We start from the raw sequence: 24,692 nt of genomic DNA, 5'->3' as shown, positions 1-24,692 counted from the left end.
GTGCTCTTTTGTATAGGAAAAGTCATCTCCGGTTAAATTTTGTATTGAAAAAGTCATCTCCGGTGAACTTTTGTATTGGAAAAGTCATATCCGGTGAACTTTTGTATTGGAAAAGTCATCTTCGGTGATTTTTGTATTGGAAAAGTCATCTCCGGTGAACTTTTGTATAGGAAAAGTCATCTCCGGTGATCTTTTGTATAGAAAAAGTCATCTCCGGTGAACTTTTGTATTGGAAAAGTCATCTCCGGTGAACTTTTGTATAGGAAAAGTCATCTCCGGTGAACTTTTTTTGTAGAAAAAGTCATCTCCGGTGAACTTTTGTATTGGAAAAGTCATCTCCGGTGAACTTTTGTATTGGAAAAGTCATCCCCGGTGAACTTTTGTATAGGAAAAGTCATCTCCGGTGAACTTTTGTATAGGAAAAGCCATCTCCGGTGAACTTTTGTATAGGAAAAGTCATCTCCGATGAACTTTTCTATAGGAAAAGTCATCTCCGATGAACTTTTGTATAGGAAAAGTCAACTCCGGTGAACTTTTGTATTGGAAAAGTCTTCTCCGGTGAACTTTTGTATTGGAAAAATCATCTCCGGTGAACTTTTGTATTGGAAAAGTCTTCTCCGGTGAACTTTTGTATTGGAAAAATCATCTCCGGTGAACTTTTGTATTGGAAAAGTCTTCTCCGGTGAACTTTTGTATTGGAAAAGTCATCTCCGATGATCTTTTGTATAGGAAAAGTCATTCCCGGTGAACTTTTGTATTGGAAAAGTCATCTGCGGTGTACTTTTGTGTAGGAAAAGTCATCTCCGGTAATCTTTTGTATAGGAAAAGTTATCTCCGGTGAACTTTTGTATTGGAAAAGTCATCTCCGGTGTACTTTTGTGTAGGAAATGTCATCTCCGGTGATCTTTTGTATAGGAAAATTCATCTCCGGTGATTTTTGTATTGGAAAAGTCATCCCCGGTGAACTTTTGTATAGGAAAAGTCATCTCCAGTGAAATTTTGTATTGGAAAAGTCATCTCCGGTGAACTTTTGTGTAGGAAAAGTCATCTTCGGTGATCTTTTGTATAGGAAAAGTCATCTCTGGTGATTTTTGTATTGGAAAAGTCATCTCCGGTGAACTTTTGTATAGGAAAAGTCATCTCCGGTGAACTTTTGTATATTAAAAGTCATCTCCGGTGAACTTTTGTATTGGAAAAGTCATATCCGGTGTACTTTTGTGTAGGAAATGTCATCTCCGGTGATCTTTTGTATAGGAAAAGTCATCTCCGGTGATTTTTGTATTTGAAAAGTCATCCCCGGTGAGCTTTTGTATAGGAAAAGTCATCTCCGGTGAATTTTTGTATTGGAAAAGTCATCTCCGGTGAACTTTTGTGTAGGAAAAGTCATCTTCGGTGATCTTTTGTATAGCAAAAGTCATCTCCGGTGAACTTTTGTATTGGAAAAGTCATATCCGGTGAACTTTTGTATAGGAAAAGTCATCTCCGGTGAACTTTTGTATAGGAAAAGTCATCTCCGGTGAACTTTTGTATTGGAAAAGTCATCTCCGGTGAACTTTTGTATTGGAAAAGTCATCTCCTGTGAACTTTTGTATTGGAAACCCCAATAAAGAGGATGTCCACAAGATGGTAGAAGATGTAAGCGAGACCATCGCAAAACTAACAACAAACGGGGTGCAGTGGTCAAGGGCTCAACGACGAAAGTTTAATAAGAACCAGACGTGACTTAATAAAGAACAGCGGAATGCTCCCTCCACTTCTTCAGAAACTACCAAGAGGATAAGATTTCCTGAAGAACAAAACATCGCTAAACCTACACCTTCAAATGTGTCGAATAAACTTCGTCAAGTAGACTATCCAAAGTATGGTTTGGCCGATAGCGACATGGTAAGCATGGATCATAATGTTACCAATTGGGTCCGCACTCGAAACCTGTAGCTCTCGGGGAGGTAGTCAGCAGCAGAGCTACTCCTGGGAAGGTGGAATATGGAAGCTGGTGGCAATCTCTTTTGTCCAAACTTAAAAGATGTTCAAAAATGGGCCATATCAGTACCACCCCTACAAAAGTTCAAGACTTTTCCCTAAAATGTTGCGCATGAAACTCTTAAAGGGAATAACTGATTTGGTCTAAACTTTTCATATCTTAATATTTCTTACAGACATAGATCAGGTTCGAATATAAACTATATATTGGCAGATCTACTATGCCTGGTCAACTTTTAAGATTTTGTTATAGTTTTAAAGATCAATCCGAATAGATTATAAAATAACTCATTAAGCTTAATAATAAAACAATACAATTCGTCTTCAAAGAAGTACATTAAACAATGAACATTTCAACATTTTTGTAAACAGGACATATAACTTAATAAAAATAATGCACAAAAATAAACAAATTTATGTATATTTTTAAAATAACAATTAAATATGTATGAATGTATTTTTTGGGATAGTAACATCAACAATAATATATTAAAAATGTATTAAAAAAATGATTAAACTCCAAACTATATTTAAAAAACTGTGTATGGTTATAAAGAGGAAAATGACACAAACTAAAGCTAAAACCAAACTAAAAGATACAAAATTAAGTATTTCAACAAAATATAATAAAATGAGAAACAATAAAAAGCCCAACAGACAATACGTCAATACAATAATCTCAGCGACATTTCAATCGTAGAAAAATGTAATAATAAAGCTGATTCAGATGCAACACTTCACAAGGTCACGACAGCATGGTCACGAAAAAAGCGGAATCTTCGCACTTTAATTTTCTACACGAAAAAGCATGACTAAATAAAACCTTTCTTCGATGAACTTTTTTATAGGAAAAGTCATCTCCGATGAACTTTTCTATAGGAAAAGCCATCTCCGATGAACTTTTCTATAGGAAAAGTCATCTCCGATAAACTTTTCTATAGGAAAAGTCATCTCCGATAAACTTTTCTATAGGAAAAGTCATCTCCGATAAACTTTTCTATATGAAAAGTCATCTCCGATGAACTTTACTATAGGAAAAGTCATCTCCGATGAACTTTTCTATATGAAAAGTCATCTCCGATGAACTTTTCTATATAAAAAGTCATCTCCGATGAACTTTACTATAGGAAAAGTCATCTCCAATGAACTTTACTATAGGAAAAGTCATCTCCGATGAACTTTTCTATAGGAAAAGTCATCTCCGATGAACTTTTCTATAGGAAAAGTCATCTCCGATGAACTTTTCTATAGGAAAAGTCATCTCCGATGAACTTTTCAATAGGAAAAGTCGTCTCCAATGAACTTTTCAATAGGAAAAGTCGTCTCCAATGAACTTTTCTATAGGAAAAGTCATCTCCGATGAACTTTTCTATAGGAAAAGTCATCTCCGATGAACTTTTCTATATGAAAAGTCATCTCCGATTAACGTTTCTATATGAAAAGTCATCTCCCATGAATTTTGCTATAGAAAAAGTCATCTCCGATTATCTTTTCTATAAGAAAAGTCATCTCCGATGAACTTTTCTATAGGAAAAGTCATCTCCGATGAACTTTTCTATAGGAAAAGTCATCTCCGGTGAACTTTTGTATTGGAAAAGTCATCTCCGGTGAACTTTTGTATTGGAAAAGTCATCTCCTGTGAACTTTTGTATTGGAAACCCCAATAAAGAGGATGTCCACAAGATGGTAGAAGATGTAAGCGAGACCATCGCAAAACTAACAACAAACGGGGTGCAGTGGTCAAGGGCTCAACGACGAAAGTTTAATAAGAACCAGACGTGACTTAATAAAGAACAGCGGAATGCTCCCTCCACTTCTTCAGAAACTACCAAGAGGATAAGATTTCCTGAAGAACAAAACATCGCTAAACCTACACCTTCAAATGTGTCGAATAAACTTCGTCAAGTAGACTATCCAAAGTATGGTTTGGCCGATAGCGACATGGTAAGCATGGATCATAATGTTACCAATTGGGTCCGCACTCGAAACCTGTAGCTCTCGGGGAGGTAGTCAGCAGCAGAGCTACTCCTGGGAAGGTGGAATATGGAAGCTGGTGGCAATCTCTTTTGTCCAAACTTAAAAGATGTTCAAAAATGGGCCATATCAGTACCACCCCTACAAAAGTTCAAGACTTTTCCCTAAAATGTTGCGCATGAAACTCTTAAAGGGAATAACTGATTTGGTCTAAACTTTTCATATCTTAATATTTCTTACAGACATAGATCAGGTTCGAATATAAACTATATATTGGCAGATCTACTATGCCTGGTCAACTTTTAAGATTTTGTTATAGTTTTAAAGATCAATCCGAATAGATTATAAAATAACTCATTAAGCTTAATAATAAAACAATACAATTCGTCTTCAAAGAAGTACATTAAACAATGAACATTTCAACATTTTTGTAAACAGGACATATAACTTAATAAAAATAATGCACAAAAATAAACAAATTTATGTATATTTTTAAAATAACAATTAAATATGTATGAATGTATTTTTTGGGATAGTAACATCAACAATAATATATTAAAAATGTATTAAAAAAATGATTAAACTCCAAACTATATTTAAAAAACTGTGTATGGTTATAAAGAGGAAAATGACACAAACTAAAGCTAAAACCAAACTAAAAGATACAAAATTAAGTATTTCAACAAAATATAATAAAATGAGAAACAATAAAAAGCCCAACAGACAATACGTCAATACAATAATCTCAGCGACATTTCAATCGTAGAAAAATGTAATAATAAAGCTGATTCAGATGCAACACTTCACAAGGTCACGACAGCATGGTCACGAAAAAAGCGGAATCTTCGCACTTTAATTTTCTACACGAAAAAGCATGACTAAATAAAACCTTTCTTCGATGAACTTTTTTATAGGAAAAGTCATCTCCGATGAACTTTTCTATAGGAAAAGCCATCTCCGATGAACTTTTCTATAGGAAAAGTCATCTCCGATAAACTTTTCTATAGGAAAAGTCATCTCCGATAAACTTTTCTATATGAAAAGTCATCTCCGATGAACTTTACTATAGGAAAAGTCATCTCCGATGAACTTTTCTATATGAAAAGTCATCTCCGATGAACTTTTCTATATAAAAAGTCATCTCCGATGAACTTTACTATAGGAAAAGTCATCTCCAATGAACTTTACTATAGGAAAAGTCATCTCCGATGAACTTTTCTATAGGAAAAGTCATCTCCGATGAACTTTTCTATAGGAAAAGTCATCTCCGATGAACTTTTCTATAGGAAAAGTCATCTCCGATGAACTTTTCTATAGGAAAAGTCATCTCCGATGAACTTTTCAATAGGAAAAGTCGTCTCCAATGAACTTTTCAATAGGAAAAGTCGTCTCCAATGAACTTTTCTATAGGAAAAGTCATCTCCGATGAACTTTTCTATAGGAAAAGTCATCTCCGATGAACTTTTCTATATGAAAAGTCATCTCCGATTAACGTTTCTATATGAAAAGTCATCTCCCATGAATTTTGCTATAGAAAAAGTCATCTCCGATTATCTTTTCTATAAGAAAAGTCATCTCCGATGAACTTTTCTATAGGAAAAGTCATCTCCGATGAACTTTTCTATAGGAAAAGTCATCTCCGATGAACTTTTCTATAGGAAAAGTCATCTCCGATGAACTTTTCTATAGGAAAAGTCATCTCCGATGAACTTTTCTATAGGAAAAGTCATCTCCGATGAACTTTTCTATAGGAAAAGTCATCTCCGATGAACTTTTCTATAGGAAAAGTCATCTCCGATGAACTTTTCTACAGGAAAACTCATCTCCGATGAACTTTTCAATAGGAAAACTCATCTCCGATGAACTTTTCAATAGGAAAAGTCGTCTCCAATGAACTTTTCTATAGGAAAAGTCATCTCCGATGAACTTTTCTATAGGAAAACTCATCTCCGATGAACTTTTCAATAGGAAAAGTCGTCTCCAATGAACTTTTCAATAGGAAAAGTCGTCTCCAATGAACTTTTCTATATGAAAAGTCATCTCCGATTAACGTTTCTATAGAAAAAGTCATCTCCGATGAACTTTTCTATAAGAAAAGTTATCTGCGATGAACTTTTCTATAAGAAAAGTCATCTCCGATGAACTTTTCTATAGGAAAAATCATCTCCGATGAACCTTTCTATGGTAATTGTCAATTTCGATGAACTTTTCTATAGGAAGAGTCATCTCCGATGAACTTTTCTATAGGAAAAGTCATCTCCGATGAACTTTTCTATAGGAAAAGTCATCTCCGATGAACTTTTCTATAGGAAAAGTCATCTCCGATGAACTTTTCTATAGGAAAAGTCATCTCCGATGAACTTTTCTATAGGAAAAGTCATCTCCGATGAACTTTTCTATAGGAAAAGTCATCTCCGATGAACTTTTCTATAGGAAAAGTCATCTCCGATGAACTTTTCTATAGGAAAAGTCATCTCCGATGAACTTTTCTATAGGAAAAGTCATCTCCGATGAACTTTTCTATAGGAAAAGTCATCTCCGATGAACTTTTCTATAGGAAAAGTCATCTCCGATGAACTTTTCTATAGGAAAAGTCATATCCGATGAACTTTTCTATAGGAAAAGTCATCTCCGATGAACTTTTCTATAGGAAAAGTCATCTCCGATGAACTTTTCTATAGGAAAAGTCGTCTCCGATGAACTTTTCTATAGGAAATGTCATCTCCAATGAACTTTTCGATAGGAAAAGTCATCTCCGATGAACTTTTCTATAGGAAAAGTCATCTCCGATGAACTTTGCTATAGGAAATGTCATCTCCGATGAACTTTGCTATAGGAAATGTCATCTCCGATGAACTTTGCTATAGGAAATGTCATCTCCGATGAACTTTGCTATAGGAAAAGTCATCCAGATGTAAACAATCAAAAGTCATCTCCGATGAATTTTTCTATAGGAAAAGTTATCTCCGATGAATTTTTCTATAGGAAAAGTCATCTCCGATGAATTTTCTATAAGAAAAGTCATTTCCGATGAATTTTTCTATAGGAAAAGTCATCTCCGATTAACTTTTCTATAGGAAAAGTCATGAACTTTTCTATAGGATCTCCGATGAACTTTTCTATAGGAAAAGTCATCTCCGATGAACTTTTCTATAGGAAAAGTCATCTCCGATGAACTTTTCTATAAGAAAAGTCATCTCCGATGAACTTTTCTATAGGAAAAATCATCTCCGATGAACCTTTCTATGGTAATTGTCAATTTCGATGAACTTTTCTATAGGAAGAGTCATCTCCGATGAACTTTTCTATAGGAAAAGTCATCTCCGATGAACTTTTCTATAGGAAAAGTCATCTCCGATGAACTTTTCTATAGGAAAAGTCATCTCCGATGAACTTTTCTATAGGAAAAGTCATCTCCGATGAACTTTTCTATAGGAAAAGTCATCTCCGATGAACTTTTCTATAGGAAAAGTCATCTCCGATGAACTTTTCTATAGGAAAAGTCATCTCCGATGAACTTTTCTATAGGAAAAGTCATCTCCGATGAACTTTTCTATAGGAAAAGTCATCTCCGATGAACTTTTCTATAGGAAAAGTCATCTCCGATGAACTTTTCTATAGGAAAAGTCATCTCCGATGAACTTTTCTATAGGAAAAGTCATATCCGATGAACTTTTCTATAGGAAAAGTCATCTCCGATGAACTTTTCTATAGGAAAAGTCATCTCCGATGAACTTTTCTATAGGAAAAGTCGTCTCCGATGAACTTTTCTATAGGAAATGTCATCTCCAATGAACTTTTCGATAGGAAAAGTCATCTCCGATGAACTTTTCTATAGGAAAAGTCATCTCCGATGAACTTTGCTATAGGAAATGTCATCTCCGATGAACTTTGCTATAGGAAATGTCATCTCCGATGAACTTTGCTATAGGAAATGTCATCTCCGATGAACTTTGCTATAGGAAAAGTCATCCAGATGTAAACAATCAAAAGTCATCTCCGATGAATTTTTCTATAGGAAAAGTTATCTCCGATGAATTTTTCTATAGGAAAAGTCATCTCCGATGAATTTTCTATAAGAAAAGTCATTTCCGATGAATTTTTCTATAGGAAAAGTCATCTCCGATTAACTTTTCTATAGGAAAAGTCATGAACTTTTCTATAGGATCTCCGATGAACTTTTCTATAGGAAAAGTCATCTCCGATGAACTTTTCTATAGGAAAAGTCATCTCCGATGAACTTTTCTATAGGAAAAGTCATCTCCGATGAACTTTTCTATAGGAAAAGTCATCTCCGATGAACTTTTCTATAGGAAAAGTCATCTCCGATGAACTTTTCTATAGGAAAAGTCATCTGCGATGGAATTTTCTATAGGAAAAGTCATTTCCGATTAACTTTCCTTTAAAAAACTCTTTTTCGGAAGCTTCAACAAACTAAAGAACTAATCAACTACAACAACTTAAAAAGCTTTAGGCTTAAAAGAAGAAAAAAAGAGCTACAAAGAAAAACTAAAGAGACCCATACAAAATAATACTAAAGACAGAAATCAAAAACCAAATAGAATTCAAATTTGTATGTAGAGAAACGGGGAAAATGTTACAGATTACGAAAAGTGACAGTGTGGTGGTGTGGTGTGGAAACAGAGAAAGTTGGTTGGTGTCATAAATAGGGGAAAAGTAGAAAAAAGAAGAAACAATAAAGGATTATGTATTTGTTTTCGATTAAGAATACAAAGGAAAAGAGAGAAAACGTTTGCTAAAAATGTTAACCTGATCATGGCCCACAAAGGCGGCTGCTGCTGAGGCAGCATCGGCCGCAGCACCGGTATTGGTCTCGTAATCACCTTCAAGGGAACTCTGCGAAGAAGCCGAAGCAGTACCAGTGCTAGATTCACGTATCAACTAAGATATTTCAGATACACACACATACAGATGTAGGTAGTAGGAAAATCATTTGGCACAGAGTATATGTGGTGTGTGGTGGATGTATGGGTGGTGTAATAGTAGTATATATGGTTGTGTGCGTTTTGGTAGTATAGTAGCCAGGCAAAGGATTAAGGATGTTGATGATGATAATTTTGTTCCATTCGTTTTTGAAAGAGAAAGGCGTAGAAGAAGAGAAAGGAAACAAAATGGCATATTGTGATCATGTTATCAGTGTGGTATATTTTTGTTGGTGTTAGTGTTTTTTGTTAGTTTTTTTTTTTTTTTGGAAATGAATTTGTTGGTTGTATAGATGAATAGGGGGTTTGGGTAGGTGTTTTTAGTGCAGGGAGAGAATATTAAACAAAAACATATTTTTCAAACAAAAAATGCCAAAGGGGTTAGGTAGGTCAAGGGTCAAGAGGGACCACAAAACAGGTTAGTAGTCAAACAAACCGTTAATTTTGTTAAGAAATTATTTTTGAACCAAAAGAAAATTGGGAAAAAAGAAATCAAAGATTTCCATTTGTTAAAATTTTGTTTGTTATAACAGAACTGAAAATTTAATTAGAACTTGGAAAAAGTTTACTTCTAAAATGTTAGGGGAAAACGACGCTTCCGGGAGTATCTCCACAACTTACCTTGTCCTTTTTGTCTTTCTTCAATGGACTGCGACTGCGTGGTGAATCCAAATCGGGTATGTGTTCGGGTGGATGGCCCATGGTGTGACGTTTTTGGGCATCTTTCTCCTTTTCGGCCAAGGCCAACGCTATGTTTCGAAAAAGCAGAACGAATCAATAAAAATCTTCACCTTGAAACTACTTTAAATTACCATCCATTGACCTTGAGGTCAAGCGGCGTCCAGACAAACTTCTATCGAATTTAGGTGCATCACGATCCACTGGATTTTTGCGACTCTCATACATGGTACGTCCCGAGTAGCGATATTTTGAACCAAACCTTGGGAACAAGCTGGTTTTATTTGTTGGTTCTGGTGTCATCAAACGGAAGAAGGTATGATGTTCAACACATGACTTCCATAGCTTCTTGGCAGCCCTGTGATTGGCCAATTTGAAACCAATTGTCACTTCATGTTGTTCGAATTCACCAGGACGTATTTTAATATAGAAATGATGACGTTTATAGGAGATTTTCAATATCTTGGGCCAAGCAAAGCGATTAATGCGCAATCTGCAAGTCAAAAAGAGGGTTACGATTAGAAATTTTCGAACAAGCGGTCCTTTGGAATACTCACTTGTCTCTGTAAACCAATAAGCCGGAGGCACAAACGCCCAACATAATATCCACACCCTCTGAGTCCTTAGCCGGATGCAAATCAACACCGTACATGGCCAATTTCTTGGCATTTTCCAGGTAGTGGAGTTCAGCTTCAGCTGGAGGTTGACCCCTGTAAGACAAATAAACACAATTTAAAAATTTGTTATAGAAAATCTCAATTTCCAAGTTCATCGGAGATGACATTTCCCATAGAAAAGCTCATCGAAGATGACTTTTCCCATAGAAAAGTTAATCAAAGATGACATTTCCCATAGAAAAGTTCATCGAAGATGACATTTCCCATAGAAAAGTTCATCGAAGATGACTTTTTCCATAGAAAAGTTCATCGAAGATGACTTTTTCCATAGAAAAGTTCATCGAAAATGACTTTTCCCATGGAAAAGTTAATCGAAGATGACTTTTCCCACAGAAAAGTTCATCGAAGATGACTTTTCCTATAGAAAAGTTCATCGAAGATGATTGTTCCCATAGAAAAACTCATCGAAGATGATTTTTCCCATAGAAAAACTCATCGAAGATGACTTTTCCCATAGTAAAATTCATCGAAGATGATTTTTGCCATAGAAAAGTTCATCGAAGATGACTTTTCGTATAGAAACGTTCATCGAAGATGACTTTTCGTATTGAAAAGTTCATCGAAGATGACTTTTCGTATAGAAAAGTTCATCGAAGATAACTTTTCCCATAGAAAAGTTCATCGAAGATGACTTTTCCCATAGCAAAGTTCATCGAAGATGACTTTTCCCATAGAAAAGTTCATCGAAGATGACTTTTCCCCATAGAAAAGTTCATCGAAGATGATTTTTCCCATAGAAAAGTTCATCGAAGATGACTTTTCCCATAGAAAAGTTCATCGACGATGACTTTTCCCATAGAAAAGGTTATCGAAGATGACTTTTCCCATAGAAAAGTTCATCGAAGATGACTTTTCCCATAGAAAAGTTCATCGAAGATGACTTTTCCTATAGAAAAGTTCATCGAAGATGACTTTTCCCCATAGAAAAGTTCATCGAAGATGACTTTTCCCTATAGAAAAGTTCATCGAAGATGACTTTTCCCTATAGAAAAGTTCATCGAAGATGACTTTTCCCCATAGAAAAGTTCATCGAAGATGACTTTTCCCTATAGAAAAGTTCATCGAAGATGACTTTTCCCTATAGAAAAGTTCATCGAAGATGACTTTTCCCATAGAAAAGTTAATCGAAGATGACTATTCCCATGGAAAAGTTCATTGAAGATAACTTTTCCCACGGAAAAGTTCATCGAGGATGAGTTTTCCCATGGAAAAGTTCACCGAAGATGACTTTCCCCATTGAAAAGTTCATCGAAGAAGACTTTCCCCATGGAAAAATTCATCTGAGATAATTTTTGCAATAGAAAAGTTCATCGAAGATGATTTTTCTAATTAAAAAGTTTATCGAAGATGACTTTTCCCATCAAAAAGTTCATCGAAGATGACTTTCCCTATGGAAAAATTCATCTGAGATAATTTTTGCAATAGAAAAGTTCATCGAAGATGACTTTCCCTATGGAAAAAATCATCTGAGATAATTTTTGCAATAGAAAAGTTCATCGAAGATGACTTTTCTCATATAAACGTTCATCGAAGATGACTTTTTCTAGAAAAAAGTTCATAGAAGATGACTTTTCCCATAGAAAAGTTCATCGAAGATTACTTTTTCATAGAAAAGTTAATCGAAGATTACTTTTCCCATAGAAAAGTTAATCGAAGATTACTTTTCCCATAGAAAAGTTAATCGAAGATTACTTTTCCCATAGAAAAGTTCATCCAAGATGACTTTTTCTATAAAAAAGTCCATCGAAGATGAAAAGTTCATAGAAGATAATTTTTCCCACGGAAATGTTCACCGAATATGACTTTCCCCATAGAAAAGTTCATCGAAGAAGACTTAATCATCCCATGGAAAAGTTCATCGAAGATGACTTTGCCCATAGAAAAGTTCATCGAAGATGATTTTTGCCATAGAAAAGTTCATCGAAGATGACTTCTCCCATAAAAAGTTAAGCGAAGATGACTGTTCCCATGGAAAAGTTCATCGAAGATAACTTTTCCCACGGAAAAGTTCATCGAGGATGAGTTTTCCCATGGAAAAGTTCACCGAAGATGACTTTCCCCATAGAAAAGTTCATCGAGGAAGACTTTCCCCATGAAAAAATTCATCTGAGATAGTTTTTGCAATAGAAAAGTTCATCGAAGATGACTTTTCCAATTAAAAAGTTCATCGATGATGACTTTTCCTATGGAAAAGTTCATCGAATATGACTTTTCCCACGGAAAAGTTCATCGAGGATGACTTTTCCCATCAAAAAGTTCATCGAAGATGACTTTCCCTATGGAAAAATTCATCTGAGATAATTTTTGCAATAGAAAAGTTCATCGAAGATGACTTTTCTCATATAAACGTTCATCGAAGATGACTTTTTCATAGAACAGTTCATCGAAGATGACTTTTCGTATAGAAAAGTTCATCGAAGATGTCTTTCGTATAGAAAAGTTCATCGAAGATGACTTTTCGTATAGAAAAGTTCATCGAAGATGACTTTTCGTATAGAAAAGTTAATCGAAGATGACTTTTCGTATAGAAAAGTTCATCGAAGATGACTTTTCGTATAGAAAAGTTAATCGAAGATGACTTTTCGTATAGAAAAGTTCATCGAAGATGACTTTTCGTATAGAAAAGTTCATCGAAGATGACTTTTCGTATAGAAAAGTTCATCGAAGATGACTTTTCGTATAGAAAAGTTCATCGAAGATGACTTTTTGTATAGAAAAGTTCATCGTAGATGACTTTTCATATAGAAAATTTCATCGAAGATGACTTTTCGCACAGAAAAGTTTATCGAAGATGACTTTTCGTATAGAAAATTCATCGAAGATGACTTTTCGTATAAAAAAGTTCATCAAAGATGACTTTTCGTATAGAAAATTCATAGAAGATGACTTTTCGTATAGAAAAGTTCATCGAAGATGACTTTTCGTATAGAAAAGTTCATCGAAGATGACTTTTCGTATAGAAAAGTTCATCGAAGTTGACTTTTCGTATAGAAAAGTTCATCGAAGATGACTTTTCGTATAGGAAAGTTCATCGAAGATGACTTTTCGTATAGAAAAGTTCATCGAAGATGACTTTTCTCATATAAACGTTCATCGAAGATGACTTTTTCTAGAAAAAAGTTCATCGAAGATGACTTTTCGTATAGAAAAGTTCATCGAAGATGACTTTTCGTATAGAAAAGTTCATCGAAGATGACTTTTCGTATAGAAAAGTTCATCGAAGATGACTTTTCGTATAGAAAAGTTCATCGAAGATGACTTTTCGTATAGAAAAGTTCATCGAAGATGACTTTTCGTATAGAAAAGTTCATCGAAGTTGACTTTTCGTATAGAAAAGTTCATCGAAGATGACTTTTCGTATAGGAAAGTTCATCGAAGATGACTTTTCGTATAGAAAAGTTCATCGAAGATGACTTTTCCCACAGAAAAGTTTATCGTATAGAAAAGTTCATCGTAGATGACTTTTCATATAGAAAAGTTCATCGAAGATGACTTTTCCCATCAAAAAGTTCATCGAAGATGACTTTCCCTATGGAAAAATTCATCTGAGATAATTTTTGCAATAGAAAAGTTCATCGAAGATGACTTTTCTCATATAAACGTTCATCGAAGATGACTTTTTCTAGAAAAAAGTTCATCGAAGATGACTTTTGCCATAGAAAAGTTCATCGAAGATGACTTTTTCATAGAAAAGTTAATCGAAGATGACTTTTTCATAGAAAAGTTCATCGAAGATGACTTTTCGTATAGAAAAGTTCATCGAAGATGACTTTTCGTATAGAAAAGTTCATCGAAGATGACTTTTCGTATAGAAAAGTTCATCGAAGATGACTTTTCGTATAGAAAAGTTCATCGAAGATGACTTTTCGTATAGAAAAGTTCATCGAAGATGACTTTTCCCATAGAAAAGTTCATCGAAGATGACTTCTCCCATAGAAAAGTTAATCGAAGATGACTATTCCCATGGAAAAGTTCATTGAAGATAACTTTTCCCACGGAAAAGTTCATCGAGGATGAGTTTTCCCATGGAAAAGTTCACCGAAGATGACTTTCCCCATTGAAAAGTTCATCGAAGAAGACTTTCCCCATGGAAAAATTCATCTGAGATAATTTTTGCAATAGAAAAGTTCATCGAAGATGATTTTTCCAATTAAAAAGTTCATCGAAGATGACTTTTCCTATGGAAAAGTTCATCGAATATGACTTTTCCCACGGAAAAGTTTATCGAGGATGACTTTTCCCATCAAAAAGTTCATCGAAGATGACTTTCCCTATGGAAAAATTCATCTGAGATAATTTTTGCAATAGAAAAGTTCATCGAAGATGACTTTCCCTATGGAAAAAATCATCTGAGATAATTTTTGCAATAGAAAAGTTCATCGAAGATGACTTTTCTCATATAAACGTTCATCGAAGATGACTTTTTCTAGAAAAAAGTTCATAGAAGATGACTTTTCCCATAGAAAAGTTCATCGAAGATTACTTTTTCATAGAAAAGTTAATCGAAGATTACTTTTCCCATAGAAAAGTTAATCGAAGATTACTTTTCCCATAGAAAAGTTCATCGAAGATGACTTTTTCTATAAAAAAGTCCATCGAAGATGAAAAGTTCATAGAAGATAATTTTTCCCACGGAAATGTTCACCGAAGATGACTTTCCCCATAGAAAAGTTCATCGAAGAAGACTTAATCATCCCATGGAAAAGTTCATCGAAGATGACTTTGCCCATAGAAAAGTTCATCGAAGATGATTTTTGCCATAGAAAAGTTCATCGAAGATGACTTCTCCCATAGAAAAGTTAAGCGAAGATGACTGTTCCCATGGAAAAGTTCATCGAAGATAACTTTTCCCACGGAAAAGTTCATCGAGGATGAGTTTTCCCATGGAAAAGTTCACCGAAGATGACTTTCCCCATAGAAAGTTCATCGAGGAAGACTTTCCCCATGGAAAAATTCATCTGAGATAGTTTTTGCAATAGAAAAGTTCATCGAAGATGACTTTTCCAATTAAAAAGTTCATCGATGATAACTTTTCCTATGGAAAAGTTCATCGAATATGACTTTTCCCACGGAAATGTTCATCGAGGATGACTTTTCCCATCAAAAAGTTCATCGAAGATGACTTTCCCTATGGAAAAATTCATCTGAGATAATTTTTGCAATAGAAAAGTTCATCGAAGATGACTTTTCTCATATAAACGTTCATCGAAGATGACTTTTTCTAGAAAAAAGTTCATCGAAGATGACTTTTCCCATAGAAAAGTTCATCGAAGAAGACTTTTTCATAGAAAAGTTAATCGAAGATGACTTTTTCATAGAACAGTTCATCGAAGATGACTTTTCGTATAGAAAAGTTCATCGAAGATGACTTTTCGTATAGAAAAGTTCATCGAAGATGACTTTTCGTATAGAAAAGTTCATCGAAGATGACTTTTTGTATAGAAAAGTTCATCGTAGATGACTTTTCATATAGAAAATTTCATCGAAGATGACTTTTCGCACAGAAAAGTTTATCGAAGATGACTTTTCGTATAGAAAATTCATCGAAGATGACTTTTCGTATAAAAAAGTTCATCAAAGATGACTTTTCGTATAGAAAATTCATAGAAGATGACTTTTCGTATAGAAAAGTTCATCGAAGATGACTTTTCGTTAGAAAAGTTCATCGAAGATGACTTTTCGTTAGAAAAGTTCATCGAAGATGACTTTTCGTTAGAAAAGTTCATCGAAGATGACTTTTCGTATAGAAAAGTTCATCGAAGATGACTTTTCGTATAGAAAAGTTCATCGAAGTTGACTTTTCGTATAGAAAAGTTCATCGAAGATGACTTTTCGTATAGGAAAGTTCATCGAAGATGACTTTTCGTATAGAAAAGTTCATCGAAGATGACTTTTCTCATATAAACGTTCATCGAAGATGACTTTTTCTAGAAAAAAGTTCATCGAAGATGACTTTTCGTATAGAAAAGTTCATCGAAGATGACTTTTCGTATAGAAAAGTTCATCGAAGTTGACTTTTCGTATAGAAAAGTTCATCGAAGATGACTTTTCGTATAGGAAAGTTCATCGAAGATGACTTTTCGTATAGAAAAGTTCATCGAAGATGACTTTTCCCACAGAAAAGTTTATCGTATAGAAAAGTTCATCGTAGATGACTTTTCATATAGAAAAGTTCATCGAAGATGACTTTTCCCATCAAAAAGTTCATCGAAGATGACTTTCCCTATGGAAAAATTCATCTGAGATAATTTTTGCAATAGAAAAGTTCATCGAAGATGACTTTTCTCATATAAACGTTCATCGAAGATGACTTTTTCTAGAAAAAAGTTCATCGAAGATGACTTTTGCCATAGAAAAGTTCATCGAAGATGACTTTTTCATAGAAAAGTTAATCGAAGATGACTTTTTCATAGAAAAGTTCATCGAAGATGACTTTTCGTATAGAAAAGTTCATCGAAGATGACTTTTCGTATAGAAAAGTTCATCGAAGATGTCTTTTCGTATAGAAAAGTTCATCGAAGATGACTTTTCGTATAGAAAAGTTCATCGAAGATGACTTTTCGTATAGAAAAGTTCATCGAAGATGACTTTTCGTATAGAAAAGTTCATCGAAGATGACTTTTCGTATAGAAAAGTTCATCGAAGATGACTTTTCGTATAGAAAAGTTCATCGAAGATGACTTTTCGTATAGAAAAGTTCATCGAAGATGACTTTTCCCATAGAAAAGTTCATCGAAGATGACTTCTCCCATAGAAAAGTTAATCGAAGATGACTATTCCCATGGAAAAGTTCATTGAAGATAACTTTTCCCACGGAAAAGTTCATCGAGGATGAGTTTTCCCATGGAAAAGTTCACCGAAGATGACTTTCCCCATTGAAAAGTTCATCGAAGAAGACTTTCCCCATGGAAAAATTCATCTGAGATAATTTTTGCAATAGAAAAGTTCATCGAAGATGATTTTTCCAATTAAAAAGTTCATCGAAGATGACTTTTCCTATGGAAAAGTTCATCGAATATGACTTTTCCCACGGAAAAGTTTATCGAGGATGACTTTTCCCATCAAAAAGTTCATCGAAGATGACTTTCCCTATGGAAAAATTCATCTGAGATAATTTTTGCAATAGAAAAGTTCATCGAAGATGACTTTCCCTATGGAAAAAATCATCTGAGATAATTTTTGCAATAGAAAAGTTCATCGAAGATGACTTTTCTCATATAAACGTTCATCGAAGATGACTTTTTCTAGAAAAAAGTTCATAGAAGATGACTTTTCCCATAGAAAAGTTCATCGAAGATTACTTTTTCATAGAAAAGTTAATCGAAGATTACTTTTCCCATAGAAAAGTTAATCGAAGATTACTTTTCCCATAGAAAAGTTCATCGAAGATGACTTTTTCTATAAAAAAGTCCATCGAAGATGAAAAGTTCATAGAAGATAATTTTTCCCACGGAAATGTTCACCGAAGATGACTTTCCCCATAGAAAAGTTCATCGAAGAAGACTTAATCATCCCATGGAAAAGTTCATCGAAGATGACTTTTCTCATATAAACGTTCATCGAAGATGACTTTTTCTAGAAAAAAGTTCATCGAAGATGATTTTTGCCATAGAAAAGTTCATCGAAGATGACTTCTCCCATAGAAAAGTTAAGCGAAGATGACTGTTCCCATGGAAAAGTTCATCGAAGATAACTTTTCCCACGGAAAAGTTCATCGAGGATGAGTTTTCCCATGGAAAAGTTCACCGAAGATGACTTTCCCCATAGAAAGTTCATCGAGGAAGACTTTCCCCATGGAAAAATTCATCTGAGATAGTTTTTGCAATAGAAAAGTTCATCGAAGATGACTTTTCCAATTAAAAAGTTCATCGATGATAACTTTTCCTATGGAAAAGTTCATCGAATATGACTTTTCCCACGGAAATGTTCATCGAGGATGACTTTTCCCATCAAAAAGTTCATCGAAGATGACTTTCCCTATGGAAAAATTCATCTGAGATAATTTTTGCAATAGAAAAGTTCATCGAAGATGACTTTTCTCATATAAACGTTCATCGAAGATGACTTTTTCTAGAAAAAAGTTCATCGAAGATGACTTTTCCCATAGAAAAGTTCATCGAAGAAGACTTTTTCATAGAAAAGTTAATCGAAGATGACTTTTTCATAGAACAGTTCATCGAAGATGACTTTTCGTATAGAAAAGTTCATCGAAGATGACTTTTCGTATAGAAAAGTTCATCGAAGATGACTTTTCGTATAGAAAAGTTCATCGAAGATGACTTTTTGTATAGAAAAGTTCATCGTAGATGACTTTTCATATAGAAAATTTCATCGAAGATGACTTTTCGCACAGAAAAGTTTATCGAAGATGACTTTTCGTATAGAAAATTCATCGAAGATGACTTTTCGTATAAAAAAGTTCATCAAAGATGACTTTTCGTATAGAAAATTCATAGAAGATGACTTTTCGTATAGAAAAGTTCATCGAAGATGACTTTTCGTTAGAAAAGTTCATCGAAGATGACTTTTCGTTAGAAAAGTTCATCGAAGATGACTTTTCGTTAGAAAAGTTCATCGAAGATGACTTTTCGTATAGAAAAGTTCATCGAAGATGACTTTTCGTATAGAAAAGTTCATCGAAGTTGACTTTTCGTATAGAAAAGTTCATCGAAGATGACTTTTCGTATAGGAAAGTTCATCGAAGATGACTTTTCGTATAGAAAAGTTCATCGAAGATGACTTTTCTCATATAAACGTTCATCGAAGATGACTTTTTCTAGAAAAAAGTTCATCGAAGATGACTTTTCGTATAGAAAAGTTCATCGAAGATGACTTTTCGTATAGAAAAGTTCATCGAAGTTGACTTTTCGTATAGAAAAGTTCATCGAAGATGACTTTTCGTATAGGAAAGTTCATCGAAGATGACTTTTCGTATAGAAAAGTTCATCGAAGATGACTTTTCCCACAGAAAAGTTTATCGTATAGAAAAGTTCATCGTAGATGACTTTTCATATAGAAAAGTTCATCGAAGATGACTTTTCCCATCAAAAAGTTCATCGAAGATGACTTTCCCTATGGAAAAATTCATCTGAGATAATTTTTGCAATAGAAAAGTTCATCGAAGATGACTTTTCTCATATAAACGTTCATCGAAGATGACTTTTTCTAGAAAAAAGTTCATCGAAGATGACTTTTGCCATAGAAAAGTTCATCGAAGATGACTTTTTCATAGAAAAGTTAATCGAAGATGACTTTTTCATAGAAAAGTTCATCGAAGATGACTTTTCGTATAGAAAAGTTCATCGAAGATGACTTTTCGTATAGAAAAGTTCATCGAAGATGTCTTTTCGTATAGAAAAGTTCATCGAAGATGACTTTTCGTATAGAAAAGTTCATCGAAGATGACTTTTCGTATAGAAAAGTTCATCGAAGATGACTTTTCGTATAGAAAAGTTCATCGAAGATGACTTTTCGTATAGAAAAGTTCATCGAAGATGACTTTTCCCATAGAAAAGTTCATCGAAGATGACTTCTCCCATAGAAAAGTTAATCGAAGATGACTATTCCCATGGAAAAGTTCATTGAAGATAACTTTTCCCACGGAAAAGTTCATCGAGGATGAGTTTTCCCATGGAAAAGTTCACCGAAGATGACTTTCCCCATTGAAAAGTTCATCGAAGAAGACTTTCCCCATGGAAAAATTCATCTGAGATAATTTTTGCAATAGAAAAGTTCATCGAAGATGATTTTTCCAATTAAAAAGTTCATCGAAGATGACTTTTCCTATGGAAAAGTTCATCGAATATGACTTTTCCCACGGAAAAGTTTATCGAGGATGACTTTTCCCATCAAAAAGTTCATCGAAGATGACTTTCCCTATGGAAAAATTCATCTGAGATAATTTTTGCAATAGAAAAGTTCATCGAAGATGACTTTTCTCATATAAACGTTCATCGAAGATGACTTTTTCTAGAAAAAAGTTCATCGAAGATGACTTTTCCCATAGAAAAGTTCATCGAAGAAGACTTTTTCATAGAAAAGTTAATCGAAGATGACTTTTTCATAGAACAGTTCATCGAAGATGACTTTTCGTATAGAAAAGTTCATCGAAGATGACTTTTCGTATAGAAAAGTTCATCGAAGATGACTTTTCGTATAGAAAAGTTCATCGAAGATGACTTTTCGTATAGAAAAGTTCATCGAAGATGACTTTTTGTATAGAAAAGTTCATCGTAGATGACTTTTCATATAGAAAATTTCATCGAAGATGACTTTTCCCACAGAAAAGTTTATAGAAGATGACTTTTCGTATAGAAAATTCATCGAAGATGACTTTTCGTATAAAAAAGTTCATCAAAGATGACTTTTCGTATAGAAAATTCATAGAAGATGACTTTTCGTATAGAAAAGTTCATCGAAGATGACTTTTCGTATAGAAAAGTTCATCGAAGATGACTTTTCGTATAGAAAAGTTCATCGAAGATGACTTTTCGTATAGAAAAGTTCATCGAAGATGACTTTTCGTATAGAAAAGTTCATCGAAGATGACTTTTCGTATAGAAAAGTTCATCGAAGATGACTTTTCGTATAGAAAAGTTCATCGAAGATGACTTTTCGTATAGAAAAGTTCTTCGTAGATGACTTTTCATATAGAAAAGTTCATCGAAGATGACTTTCCCTATGGAAAAATTTATCCGAGATAATTTTTGCAATAGAAAAGTTCATCGAAGATGACTTTTCTCATATAAACGTTCATCGAAGATGACTTTTTCTAGAAAAAAGTTCATCGAAGATGACTTTTGCCATAGAAAAGTTCATCGAAGATGACTTTTCCCACAGAAAAGTTTATCGAAGATGACTTTTCGTATAGAAAATTCATCGAAGATGACTTTTCGTATAAAAAAGTTCATCAAAGATGACTTTTCGTATAGAAAATTCATAGAAGATGACTTTTCGTATAGAAAAGTTCATCGAAGATGACTTTTCGTATAGAAAAGTTCATCGAAGATGACTTTTCGTATAGAAAAGTTCATCGAAGATGACTTTTCGTATAGAAAAGTTCATCGAAGATGACTTTTCGTATAGAAAAGTTCATCGAAGATGACTTTTCGTATAGAAAAGTTCATCGTAGATGACTTTTCATATAGAAAAGTTCATCGAAGATGACTTTTCCCATCAAAAAGTTCATCGAAGATGACTTTCCCTATGGAAAAATTCATCTGAGATAATTTTTGCAATAGAAAAGTTCATCGAAGATGACTTTTCTCATATAAACGTTCATCGAAGATGACTTTTTCTAGAAAAAAGTTCATCGAAGATGACTTTTGCCATAGAAAAGTTCATCGAAGATGACTTTTTCATAGAAAAGTTAATCGAAGATGACTTTTTCATAGAAAAGTTAATCGAAGATGACTTTTTCATAGAAAAGTTCATCGAAGATGACTTTTCGTATAGAAAAGTTCATCGAAGATGACTTTTCGTATAGAAAAGTTCATCGAAGATGACTTTTCCCATCAAAAAGTTCATCGAAGATGACTTTCCCTATGGAAAAAATCATCTGAGATAATTTTTGCAATAGAAAAGTTCATCGAAGATGACTTTTCTCATATAAACGTTCATCGAAGATGACTTTTTCTAGAAAAAAGTTCATAGAAGATGACTTTTCCCATAGAAAAGTTCATCGAAGATTACTTTTTCATAGAAAAGTTAATCGAAGATTACTTTTCCCATAGAAAAGTTAATCGAAGATTACTTTTCCCATAGAAAAGTTCATCGAAGATGACTTTTTCTATAAAAAAGTCCATCGAAGATGAAAAGTTCATAGAAGATAATTTTTCCCACGGAAATGTTCACCGAAGATGACTTTCCCCATAGAAAAGTTCATCGAAGAAGACTTAATCATCCCATGGAAAAGTTCATCGAAGATGACTTTTCTCATATAAACGTTCATCGAAGATGACTTTTTCTAGAAAAAAGTTCATCGAAGATGATTTTTGCCATAGAAAAGTTCATCGAAGATGACTTCTCCCATAGAAAAGTTAAGCGAAGATGACTGTTCCCATGGAAAAGTTCATCGAAGATAACTTTTCCCACGGAAAAGTTCATCGAGGATGAGTTTTCCCATGGAAAAGTTCACCGAAGATGACTTTCCCCATAGAAAGTTCATCGAGGAAGACTTTCCCCATGGAAAAATTCATCTGAGATAGTTTTTGCAATAGAAAAGTTCATCGAAGATGACTTTTCCAATTAAAAAGTTCATCGATGATAACTTTTCCTATGGAAAAGTTCATCGAATATGACTTTTCCCACGGAAATGTTCATCGAGGATGACTTTTCCCATCAAAAAGTTCATCGAAGATGACTTTCCCTATGGAAAAATTCATCTGAGATAATTTTTGCAATAGAAAAGTTCATCGAAGATGACTTTTCTCATATAAACGTTCATCGAAGATGACTTTTTCTAGAAAAAAGTTCATCGAAGATGACTTTTCCCATAGAAAAGTTCATCGAAGAAGACTTTTTCATAGAAAAGTTAATCGAAGATGACTTTTTCATAGAACAGTTCATCGAAGATGACTTTTCGTATAGAAAAGTTCATCGAAGATGACTTTTCGTATAGAAAAGTTCATCGAAGATGACTTTTCGTATAGAAAAGTTCATCGAAGATGACTTTTTGTATAGAAAAGTTCATCGTAGATGACTTTTCATATAGAAAATTTCATCGAAGATGACTTTTCGCACAGAAAAGTTTATCGAAGATGACTTTTCGTATAGAAAATTCATCGAAGATGACTTTTCGTATAAAAAAGTTCATCAAAGATGACTTTTCGTATAGAAAATTCATAGAAGATGACTTTTCGTATAGAAAAGTTCATCGAAGATGACTTTTCGTTAGAAAAGTTCATCGAAGATGACTTTTCGTTAGAAAAGTTCATCGAAGATGACTTTTCGTTAGAAAAGTTCATCGAAGATGACTTTTCGTATAGAAAAGTTCATCGAAGATGACTTTTCGTATAGAAAAGTTCATCGAAGTTGACTTTTCGTATAGAAAAGTTCATCGAAGATGACTTTTCGTATAGGAAAGTTCATCGAAGATGACTTTTCGTATAGAAAAGTTCATCGAAGATGACTTTTCTCATATAAACGTTCATCGAAGATGACTTTTTCTAGAAAAAAGTTCATCGAAGATGACTTTTCGTATAGAAAAGTTCATCGAAGATGACTTTTCGTATAGAAAAGTTCATCGAAGTTGACTTTTCGTATAGAAAAGTTCATCGAAGATGACTTTTCGTATAGGAAAGTTCATCGAAGATGACTTTTCGTATAGAAAAGTTCATCGAAGATGACTTTTCCCACAGAAAAGTTTATCGTATAGAAAAGTTCATCGTAGATGACTTTTCATATAGAAAAGTTCATCGAAGATGACTTTTCCCATCAAAAAGTTCATCGAAGATGACTTTCCCTATGGAAAAATTCATCTGAGATAATTTTTGCAATAGAAAAGTTCATCGAAGATGACTTTTCTCATATAAACGTTCATCGAAGATGACTTTTTCTAGAAAAAAGTTCATCGAAGATGACTTTTGCCATAGAAAAGTTCATCGAAGATGACTTTTTCATAGAAAAGTTAATCGAAGATGACTTTTTCATAGAAAAGTTCATCGAAGATGACTTTTCGTATAGAAAAGTTCATCGAAGATGACTTTTCGTATAGAAAAGTTCATCGAAGATGTCTTTTCGTATAGAAAAGTTCATCGAAGATGACTTTTCGTATAGAAAAGTTCATCGAAGATGACTTTTCGTATAGAAAAGTTCATCGAAGATGACTTTTCGTATAGAAAAGTTCATCGAAGATGACTTTTCGTATAGAAAAGTTCATCGAAGATGACTTTTCCCATAGAAAAGTTCATCGAAGATGACTTCTCCCATAGAAAAGTTAATCGAAGATGACTATTCCCATGGAAAAGTTCATTGAAGATAACTTTTCCCACGGAAAAGTTCATCGAGGATGAGTTTTCCCATGGAAAAGTTCACCGAAGATGACTTTCCCCATTGAAAAGTTCATCGAAGAAGACTTTCCCCATGGAAAAATTCATCTGAGATAATTTTTGCAATAGAAAAGTTCATCGAAGATGATTTTTCCAATTAAAAAGTTCATCGAAGATGACTTTTCCTATGGAAAAGTTCATCGAATATGACATTTCCCACGGAAAAGTTTATCGAGGATGACTTTTCCCATCAAAAAGTTCATCGAAGATGACTTTCCCTATGGAAAAATTCATCTGAGATAATTTTTGCAATAGAAAAGTTCATCGAAGATGACTTTTCTCATATAAACGTTCATCGAAGATGACTTTTTCTAGAAAAAAGTTCATCGAAGATGACTTTTCCCATAGAAAAGTTCATCGAAGAAGACTTTTTCATAGAAAAGTTAATCGAA

At 33.9% G+C, this 24,692-nt stretch overlaps 1 protein-coding gene across 7 annotated transcripts in view; it reads right to left on the bottom strand.

The window, feature by feature from the left end:
• Positions 1–24,692, bottom strand: part of cora (erythrocyte membrane protein band 4.1 like coracle) — a 189,732-nt gene that overhangs the window by 26,084 nt on the left and 138,956 nt on the right. For 6 of the 7 annotated variants that reach the window (XM_073955118.1, XM_073955120.1, XM_073955119.1 and 3 more), the window contains 3 exons: positions 10,133–10,285; positions 9,710–10,068; positions 9,519–9,646 (listed from right to left, as the gene is read on the bottom strand). In XM_073955118.1, coding sequence (XP_073811219.1) covers positions 9,519–9,646; positions 9,710–10,068; positions 10,133–10,285 — 640 coding nt within the window. Of the gene's footprint in view, positions 1–8,724; positions 8,857–9,518; positions 9,647–9,709; positions 10,069–10,132; positions 10,286–24,692 lie in introns of all 7 variants that reach the window. The other variant, XM_073955125.1, reaches the window with a different exon arrangement.

The sequence above is a fragment of the Musca autumnalis genome, unplaced genomic scaffold (genome assembly GCF_047663935.1).
Source record: "Musca autumnalis isolate F117 unplaced genomic scaffold, ASM4766393v1 scaffold_5, whole genome shotgun sequence".
Lineage (NCBI taxonomy): Eukaryota > Metazoa > Arthropoda > Insecta > Diptera > Muscidae > Musca > Musca autumnalis.
Note: the sequence above shows the minus strand (reverse complement) of the source record. Positions and strands in the feature narration are given on the sequence as shown.